General features: G+C 32.8%; 1 protein-coding gene across 2 annotated transcripts; it reads right to left on the bottom strand.

The window, feature by feature from the left end:
• Positions 1 to 595: 595 nt before the first annotated feature.
• On the bottom strand, positions 596 to 4,626 carry LOC123699238. Of its 2 annotated transcripts, none has more exons than XM_045646148.1 (4): positions 4,553 to 4,626; positions 2,282 to 2,398; positions 1,665 to 1,754; positions 596 to 975 (listed from the first exon to the last, which is right to left on the bottom strand). In XM_045646148.1, the coding sequence occupies exons 2-4, from the start codon at positions 2,384 to 2,386 to the stop codon at positions 748 to 750; spliced, it is 423 nt and encodes a 140-aa protein (XP_045502104.1). In that variant the 5' UTR covers positions 2,387 to 2,398; positions 4,553 to 4,626; the 3' UTR covers positions 596 to 747. The 2 variants fall into 2 exon arrangements, with proteins under 2 accessions (XP_045502104.1, XP_045502103.1); XM_045646147.1 differs by having other exon boundaries at positions 1,665 to 1,757.
• Positions 4,627 to 10,780: the final 6,154 nt, after the last annotated feature.

Genomic DNA, 10,780 nt, shown 5'->3' on the forward strand with positions numbered 1-10,780 from the left:
GTACACACAACTCTTTTTATCGCCAAATAATAGGTCCTTTTTACATTATAATACACATATTATGCTTAATTTTAATACAGTACAATATAAAATATAAAAATGTGATTGCATTATAAAATAAATTCTTTCATATTACACATATTATGTGCGATAACAAAGCCAAAGGGAAAGGTTAATAATTGATAACAATTTACTATCGTAATTGACAATATAATCTATTTTTAATTCAAATTAATTTGAATCAATTATTTAATTATAATTCATATTTATTCCTTATATAATACATACTTCATACATTAAAAGACAGTTTTTAACAATATTAATTGTAATTCTTACAATTATAGATATTAACATCAAGGGGTTAATTGATAACCTAAAAACATTTATAAAATACGAAGTAGCTTACATACTATAATTAAAGGGTTTTTATTCATTATTATATTTTTATTTTTTTCAGGTTATAATCAATAAATAGAATCCAATAATACATTATTGAGAATGGAAATCATATAAAAGCTTTTAATTATTATAAACTTTTTAATATGTAACGAAAGTAATAAATCAAATTACTTTAATAATATTATAAATGTATGACCATAGTCAAATTAAACTCTGTGCTACACATCTAAGTATATACAAATAAAAGTCTTACATAATTCGTATTAAAGACAGTTTCAATATAAATAGTATGAAATACAAAATAAATGACTAGAAGAATTGACACCGATCTCCAAGATTCAATCATATTTAAGACAATCGAAGGCAGCAGTAGCACAGAAAGATATCAAGCCAGAACCATGGAGAGCTTTTTGGCACTCTCTTATACCGCGTAGATTGTAATGGTATCACCAGCTCGAGTACAGAGCTGTCTTCATCTTCCTCTGACGCTGTTAACTCGACTTCGAACAACTGGGGTGAGGAGCGGTCTATTTCGCAGTCAGCGTAACGCTCTGCACTGCGTAGAGACATCATTTTCTGGAACAAATTAATTCGTGTTTTAACCCGAATTTCTAACTGGAACTAATATGGGTAATAGGGATTAAATAAAACTTTTGTAAGCCAAAAGTTTAGCTACTATTATGTATTCTGTGCCAAAAGCATATTATAGTATACTGCTTTGAATGACACATATGGAAATTTAACGTCCTACACATTAGCGTTTTTTTACAATTATAAAGGAAGTGAAATGAACATATTTGCTCTGAAGTATAAAATGAGTACCTAAATAGTATATACACAGGGATAATGTAAATATGCATACAGAAAATTATTAAGCCATTGTATTCAAATATTGCATACAAACTTGCACACCTAGGTACTTATAGTAAATAAATAATATATATATATAATATAATAAAATAATATAATAATATATATAATTAATTATAGTAGTATTCTTATAGTTCGCTTTTACATTTCCATTTAAATTATTGGTTTCATTCCAAACATTTCCTTGTCCTATTTGTATGTGTCTCAAAATATCAATCATTTTCATTAGTTTATTCCTTATTTTCTAGTTAGTGAAGAAAAGTGCTTATACGCATTGTTCAAACACAAAATTCCAACATCCAATTTTCTATAGACTAATTATACTATGCCTGAGCAAGGAATCGGACTAGGTCTTCTATTTATTCTAAATGTGAATAGCTTCAAAATAGTCTTACCAGTTTCTCAAAGTCATCAGTAATGGATTCTAGTAAAGGATCATTGACATCGTTTTCATTTGGCTCCTCTTCGCTACTGCTGGATTCATCCTGTTGTAAATAAGGGTTATTATTATATAGAAGGAATTTCTTTACTGCCCAATTTATCTTAATGGATACAGGAACTAAACAATAATGTATGATAGAGCCAATTTGAGATTTTGTTAATTACATTACCTAAGTACAAATTAAAAACTGTCTAGAACGAATCGATTTAGTACATATTTTGATAAGATTGTATATGAACGCGAAAGTAAACTGTCTATCTCCCTTTTTTTCATGCCACTTCACGTTTGTCACTGAATTCCTGCTAAGCGGCAGGACCGATTTTAATGAAATTTTTTGTATCTTCAGGTATGATTTGTATAGTTTATAAGGATTAGTATATAAGTTCAGTCTTAATAAAGCACTCGTGTTGACATATAATATCGTTTTCTTTACCCCTTTTCCCGCACACCGTAAGGTGGATTACTGTGTGAATTTACAATTCGAAGTAAGGCAAACTAAATTATTCCTGTAAATGCGAGGGAAGCTGCGGTCAAAACTATTAAATATAATAATACAATATAATATATTACGTTAAGTTCCGCAAGTCTAGCACGAGCCACCCTGTCGTCATCGCTGTCGATGCCGCTGTCATCAAGCTCATTCAGCCGAAGTGGTAGTAACTCATCAACAGCCATGGTTTATTCTATCTGAAACATGATGTATAATTATTGTTATGAAAATGATAAAATGAATAACTTCAATAATATATTGAATTCTTATTATAATGGATTATTTCTCTCGACACGACAAAATTGAAAAGGTACTAGCTTTCAAATAAAAAAGAGCGTGTTGGCCGAGCATACGTGTCAGAAGTGAAACTTCTTTAGCAATATTCAAAGATAACAAAATCGTAACTTACTCCATGTCGTGACGGTATTGCCATAACACGACCTTTAAATTTTAATTGTAAAGAAGTTTCACTTCAAAAAGAATCATGATAGGTTCACCCCATGTTCACCCAGAAGAGAGTATTGAGAAAATAAATCCGAAAAAAAAATTGATTCTTATTGAGAACCTCTTACTTTTTTTTAATCGTTTGATTAGTCTAAAACTTTATATATAAGCAAAAATTGATAAGTTATAATATAGTATGAAATCTCTCCTTTTTTTAATGTCAACTTATTTGTCTCGCTATCTGTTTAATAAATACTCTATCTACATCAAGAATTAACAATTTTTTCAGCTCAAGAAAAGTCAGGATAAGCTAATAGATAGGGAGGCGAAGAGGGGAATTTTCTGTAATACTCGAGCGTGGCAGTTTAAGATATGAGAGATACCTTAGACCTAATAGAACAACCTTGTTAACTATTTAGCTCTATATGTAGTGACGCGCGCCTAGGATAGACGATAGATATACTAATCTGATATTAGTAAAAAAAAATCGATAGTCTGAAATACTCGAGCGCGTCAGATTAAGATATTGGGGGTTGATTTTAGTGTTTTAAGACTAAATTTAACTAATCTGACCATAAGTCCTTGACGCCGCCGAGTTATAGGGTCGCGAACTTGTAAAAAAAAACGTTAATCCGGCATTCTCGAGCGCGATTGTTTTTATTTTTATTTTGAAGAATATAATCTAAAACTTACTAAAAATACAAAATCTGGTTTCCGCATGACCGGAAGTCTGGAGGAGCCATTTCATCTTCCGAAAAACGCGTTGCAGCATATAAGTCGCGAACTTTACTTGTTCAAAAAAAAAAAAGTTTAAATAAACAAAAAAGGTAATTTTATTTTACAAAAAAAGGTCTCTTTTCATTTTTGTCCAAAGTTAAAACTTTTTTTACTTGAAGCATCGTAAAAAGTCAAACTCCCGGTTTTTTGTGTATATCTCGAAAACTGAGGGAGTTAAGAAAAATTGATATGAAATAACGATGATTAAAAAAAAGAAACCCACAAACCTTTTTCGGTCAGATTAAGAGAACCCACCAACATTTTTGTCAGATTAAGAAAATATGCTTTCAGGATACCGAGATAAACCTCCCCTATGAAAATCTGACGCGCTCGAGTATTTCAAAAGGACTCTTTTTTTCTGCATTTTCAAAAATTCATCATAACTTATCGTCATGTCGTAATCGTCAGTTTTTTTAAGGGGAGCTTCCTTGGGGCCTACTTAACACCCCTTCCGAAAATCTGACGCGCTCGAGTAAATTTTTTTTTTGTGCATTTTTGACGAATTTTTATGCCTAGCCCCACCACGCAAACCGGCAGATTAATATACCGTTGTTATCAGAGGGACTTGGGGCATACGTAGTATGAATATCTGACGCGCTCGAGAATGCCCAAGTAACTGTTTTTTTTTACATTTTTGAAAATCCGTACACGCCAAACCCACCGCTAAAATGGTTTTTACCATAGAAGCTTTTCTTTTCGAAATTATTTTCTCTTTCGATTTTGATAAGTCTCGACGACGCCGTTGAATTACGTCATGTAGCTACCTCGCCTCCCTATCTATAATATAGATTGTTCGTATTCCTAGATACCATAAGGTATTGAAAATAGATATTTTGGACCTTGAAACCTAACATCTCGATAAAATGTATTATTTATATTTCCTATTAGATTTTCATCAATAATTTAGCAACGATGTATTAAGACGAATGATGTAATTTGTGAAATTTATCAATCAATAAAATGCAATTCGACTTTTCTAGGTAAATGGCAAATTGCACAGCCTTATAATTAAATGTCACTGATAAATTCTAAAGGTTAAAGGATATTAGGTACATACAATTCGCATTTAATACATAAGTAAACGCAGTAAATGAATTTAGAATTCCATAATAAACAAGAAAAATAATTACCTGATGCTTACAGGACCTTGAATACACAAAATAATAATATGTCACTGGCAGCAAACACGTTATGGAACCTCCACGGAGTTCACGAAAATCCGGCGCTGCCTGGCCGCCCGCCCCGCGTTGCCATGGTAACGGGCACGTGCGCGCGCAATAGAAACTCTCAATTCAAATCAGACGTTTCGTCACATTTATTTATTATCAAAGTTTTTCATCGAGTTATAAAATAAATAATTAATTTGAACCATCATGCTGTGGTGTGTTTGTTAGGCGTAGAGCCTTGATATGGCGCCCAAGAAGGTAGGTATTTTAGTTTTCATTTACTCATACATACGAAAATTTCCTCTATATTAGAATTATTATTTACGTATATAAAAATAAACTTAGTTTAACGGGTAGTTGTTTCATACAAAAAAGGCTTCTCTACCAAGCACGTAACATTTAAAAAAATTTGATTAGTATTATGCAATTTTACAAAATCATTGATCTAACATGCGTTGCTACAGATCGACAGCGATACATATACATAATCTCAAATATGTACCTACATATATGTACAAACATATACTTTTATTTTATAACCTTCTTTTACAGTATAATTAACTGATTTTAGGTTTTAGTTCCTCGATAGTAAATATAGTTACGCGATTATTTAATAATTAAGATGTAGGTACATATTACTTTGTCTAAAAGTTACTTATTCAGTTTCGTAGTAACTTGTATAAATCGGAAAGTTTAAGTGGAAAACTGTGAAAGTTTTTTATTGTTCTTTCACAAAGAAATTATCCGATTAATCTTACGAGAATTAGGTACCTATAAGATATCTTTTCACATAAGGAAAACTGTGGGCTATAGTTCTTTTTTTTTATAAATAATGCGCCAACGCTCAATATAATTACAAGCGATACACCATGCATATTATAACGTGTTATAAACTACGGTATATAAGTGGAGTGATGGTTAGGTATATAATATTATATACTTAAAATAAATGTAATGCTTGAAAACTCTACCACGTAACTTAGAAGATTCAGTTAATACTTATGAACAATAAAGAAAACACCAATTCGACGTCATAAGTATTCGTTTTCTAAGCTATAAATAGAGTTCCTAGGGAGGCGAATTATTAATTCATAAATATCTAATATATAAAATTCTCGTGTCACAATGTTAGTTACCATACTCCTCCGAAACGGCTGGAACGATTTTCATGAAATTTTCTGTGCATATCGGGTAGGTCTGAGAATCGGCCAACATCTATTTTTCACACCTCTGTGATAAGAGTAAGGCAGAACAACGTTTGCCGGGACAGCTAGCATTCTATAAAGACTACAACTAAATAACTTATAACAACGGTCACACACTGCTTCAAGTACTCTTAAATCTTCATTCATTTATATGTGAAGCTTCGTATAACTAATGATATTTTCCCTGTTCATTAAAATCAGACCCTAAATTTATTTTAGACTAGCTTCCGCCCGCGTCTCCGTCCGCGCGGATGTCGTTCTTCGCGTGGATGGTTTATTTCTCCATTTTGAGACCTCTGACAATAACATCTTATAAATATCTATTGGACCCAATTCCCAAATACGGTTAGGCCTATAATAATACGCAACGTGTGTTCGCGGTTCTACGGAACAACGTCTATGGATAAAACTGAAAAATTAAGATAAAAAGTATCCTATTTTACGCCCAGGATAATAAGGTATAATTATACCAAGTTTCATCGAAATCGAACCGCTAGTTTTCACGTGATGCCTTCACATACAGACAGACAGACAGACAGACAGACAGACAGACAGACAAAAATTTTTTTAATCACATATTTGGGTTTGGTATCGATCCAGTAACACCCCCTGGTATTTATTTTTTCAATATTTTCAATGTACAGAATTGACCCTTCTACAGATTTATTATATGTATAGAATAGATTGGCAAGTGACATCGTTTCCACAAATTATTTGTGTTTTTAAATATTAGCTTTAAGAAAAATCTATTAACTTCCGAATCTTTTAATAAAGCTGTATTTTGATTTTTTTTTGGATAGTTGTCACCGAAAATGTTTTATACGAATTAATAGCTTGAAAGCTCAATCTCTCTAAAAGAATACTTGGTTTTTACTATCTACTAGGCTAATTATTTCAAGAGACCAATCTTTATTTAGGTACTTGATTGATGTGACACACACTCATTATATTAGTGCTGTTAAAAGCATTCGTGTATGTAGGTAAATTCAAAGGCTAATGAAAATCAAAGTAAATTTGAACCTCAATAACACAAGAATGGCACATTAAATGTGGTATGTTTGATATGATTCTGGTAAAGTACGTCATTACTACAGTGTCTCTCAGCACAACCAAGATCTTACAATTCTAAAGAAGATTTTGCCACTTAGATTCCTAGCCTGAAAGAAATGGCAAAGCCAGTGCGTCTACCCGACTTGTGGCGCAGTAAGTCAACAGAAAAATCAATTGGGTTGTTACTTAAACGCCTTAGAGTAAGTACTAATAGGTGTAAGAAAATCTCACTGTAAATATGACCTTGGCAATCTGTGTGTGTGTCCGTTGTCCTGGGTTTTGACTCCTATATTCATACCGGTATACTAGATAATTATATCGAGGAAAGATACCTACTTGTAAGTGATATTGTAATAAGTACTAGCCAAAAAGCCTCGTATTCATTACCAGCCAGCCAGGAAAATATTTGTTGCAAATTGAAATGCTGTAACGGTTGATCAACAATATTTCTAGAAAATGTTTAGAGTTGGTAGCTTCTGGGGTAACTTTTCAAAATGCGTAATTAACTCTACCACACGCAGTTTTACTATCAATATCTTTAAAGCAACACACACAACGTGTGATAAATAAATGTTTACCATGAATAAGGGGCTTTATGTACAACGAAATATATAGTATTGAAAAAAAATACGTATAGTTATTTTTAACACAAAATATCAAAACCACTAAGATACCGATATGAATAGAAGAGTCTTGTGTTATCGTCTACGCATGTCTTCAAAAAGCTTACGCAAATGCAAATTTTGTGTATTACCATAATTTAGAACTACGCGATACTTACATGTGTTTTTTTATGATTTTATATATTATCTTCTGCTATGAAAATAACAATAACTTTTTCTGTGTTTGATTTTTCGAATCATGTACTTCAAAGCTTAGATATGATATCGCTTCGCTGCTCGCAAATCATATTTTATAGTTAATTTAAATTGATATTTCCAAAGAATTTGCTAATAAAGTAATAAAGTGCAGTAGGTAGGTGAATTTATATAAGTCAAACTTCCGAAAGCGGAGTTTGATAAGTTCTCTAAATACAGTTTAGTCCTCCATATTAATATCATTAATTGGTTTTTCTGAACTACCATATTAGTGAAATTATGACTAGAGTTTACTACGTATACGTACGTTTTTGTAACTATTGTTAACACAATCATGACACCATCCAAGACAAGAGAACATAAGAACTTCGAGATAGAGATAGAGTGTTAAAGCTCGAACTTTCTTATCTTCTCTCATTTTAAATTACAACATTTCATTTATATGATCAATGAATATACGGTTTTCCAGGCTACATGTTAAGCATTACCATAATTATTAATATTAATTACCATACTACCAACTCGACAACTACCGACTCAACATTAACTTGGCTCCCAAAAAGCCTATAAATTAAATTAGTACCTACCATCCATTCTCTAACAAAGTTATCAGAAATTTTGTATTGAATTTTATAAATCGATTGTGTGCTTATCAACGTTATTGTGATAAGGTTCATAATAACAGTAATATTGTCGATCAAATGGCAATATGGTTTTAACGCCCATCACGCAACGGGAAAAAGGAAATGTCAACATAAACGGGTTTATTGCCGTTATTAACTTGTTTCCAATCGATATTCAAGACATTCGTATTCTAAATATTGTATGTAATATAATAATTACGAGCTTTTAATTACATTAGAATTTAGATATTAGCGCCATCCATCCAACATGGTATGGTATGGTATCTATAAATGATTAAGAAAAATTTTTTAAATCACAATTACTGATCTCCTTAAATTAGGTTAGTGTTATACAAAAAAAAAATGAAATTACCTGAACTTACCTACTTTATAACTTCACATGCCAATCTTCTTCGCGGCACCCTGACATCTTTCCTGTTTATGTGTTTATGTTTATTTTTACTCCTTCAAATTGTTCTCCTAAATATTAAAAAAAGGATAGGTACATCATAAAAAATTCACACAAAATTTTAACGGTCTTTTTTTGTGAATTCAAATAAATAAAATGGTAAATTCCGTATCAAATTCGAAAGTTTTGATAATATTATTTTTCTTTCCATTAGCAAAAGTCCTAATAACGAGATAGATAATTTTATTTTAACCATCTCTGAAAATATTTCTAGCCTCAAAGAAATGCCTACTGTAAATGGTGCAATAGTTCCCACTGTAAATCGCAATGCTCAATGTGCTTTTAATTTTAACTCGTGAACTCATTTTCCAAACGCGATGATACTGTCGAACCGCAGAAGACTAAATGCAGGTCGTTTTGAAGGCTTAAATTGTGCGCAGTTACAAAGTTGTATACACATCGAAAGCGAATGTTTTCGAATTTATAGTTCACCAAAGCCCCTTGTGAAAAACATGAAAAAAGGTGTATTAACCGAAATGTGCAATCATAGAACTGCAGATTCCTGGGTTCGATTCCCCGGTGGAGACTAAAAAAAAAAGTCTCGGTTGAGCGGCATATTATCCGTCAAGAAAATCGATCAAAAAAAAAGAATCTACCCGATATCCTACTAGGGGACGTGGAAATTCACATGTAGAAGCATATTAGCATTATCAATAAATTTTATTAATGACCATGATAACATATTCTTACTTGATCGCCGGATAGCTTTATAATTAAGATTGATTACAGTATAGCTTTTTGTATGATCCATCCTTAAAAAGGGGTTACAAATAGCACTGGCATAAAACTGTCTTGTCGTCTGTGCAAGCTAATGCCAGACACCGGCGCTAATTAGAATTTGGTGACACGCTCGCCGGAAATGTGTTTGTTTCCATTGTCATTAAATGATTTACATATTTTGGGGACTAAAAAGTTAAATTATTTGAAAACGCCATTAAATACTTTAAATGTACAAAATAACAACTCTATCCTCGATGAGATTTTGAATACCTAAAGATCCTTTCAGTTTTCTGTCACTATAATATGTTGTAATCCTATTTTACTATAGTTAAATACATAGAAAAAGCTTTATCTGTGCTGTATAATATTACTTTATCACAAACCTTCACACATATAAAATAAAATTTATAATATCATCAACCGTTTTGTGAAACTTACCTGGTGCATTCAATAAGTACCTAGCCTCATCACCAGGGGGCGCTATTGTTTCAAAATAGGTTTACCACAATGTAGCTCATTCTTTTTTAAGTATTTTTTTTAATTTTCATCCCAATCCCTTCATTTGTTTTAATTTGACAACCTATGGAAGCGAACGTATCGATCGGTTTTACAAAAATGGAAAAAGAGCAATATCGTTCGGTGATTTGATTCCTATTTTTGGACGGGAAAGAGCGTATCGAAATCAAAGGCCGCTTGGATGCTGTGTACGGTGACTCTTCTCCATCGATAGCCACCCTCAAGAATTGGTTCAACGAGTTTGCACGTGGCCGTACGTCGGTTTTTGATGAACCACGTCCAGGTGCACCAAAAACAGCTGCTACGGAGGAAAACATTAAAAAAATCCATGATCTCGTATTGACAAATCGCCGATTGAAGGTTCGGGAGCTAGCTGAGACTGTAGGCATTTCAGAAGGAACAGTCAATCATAATCTTCACGAGGAACTCGGCATGAGAAAGCTGTCGGCGCGATGGGTGCCGCATTTACTCACACCGGAAAACAAGCGCAACAGTGAGCCCACGTCGGAGACGTGTTTGGCGTTGTTTAAGCGGAATCCAGGGGAGTTTTTGCGTCGTTTTGTGACAGTCGATGAAACCTGGATTCACTGGTACACACCAGAGACCAAGAAGCAATCAAAACAATGGATCCAGACCGGGGAACGTACTCCAAAGAAGGCGAAAACTGTAAAATCGGCCACAAAAGTTATGGCCACCATTTTCTGGGATTCACAAGGAGTTGTCTACATCGATTACCTCGAGAAGGGTAAACCAATTACAGGGCTTTACTATGCCAATTTATTGGACCGATT

The sequence above is a fragment of the Colias croceus genome, chromosome 17, assembly GCF_905220415.1.
Source record: "Colias croceus chromosome 17, ilColCroc2.1".
Lineage (NCBI taxonomy): Eukaryota > Metazoa > Arthropoda > Insecta > Lepidoptera > Pieridae > Colias > Colias croceus.

What these genes read in the sequence shown, in the direction of transcription:
- LOC123699238 (XM_045646147.1), bottom strand. Translation starts at nt 2,386, where the DNA reads ATGGCTGTTGATGAGTTACTACCACTTCGGCTGAATGAGCTTGATGAC. An exon ending in CTAGACTTGCGGAACTTAAC is followed by an intron (nt 1,758 to 2,281) that starts GTAATATATTAT and finishes CCTTATTTACAA; the next exon opens with CAGGATGAATCCAGCAGTAG. An exon ending in CTGATGACTTTGAGAAACTG is followed by an intron (nt 976 to 1,664) that starts GTAAGACTATTT and finishes AATTTGTTCCAG; the next exon opens with AAAATGATGTCTCTACGCAG.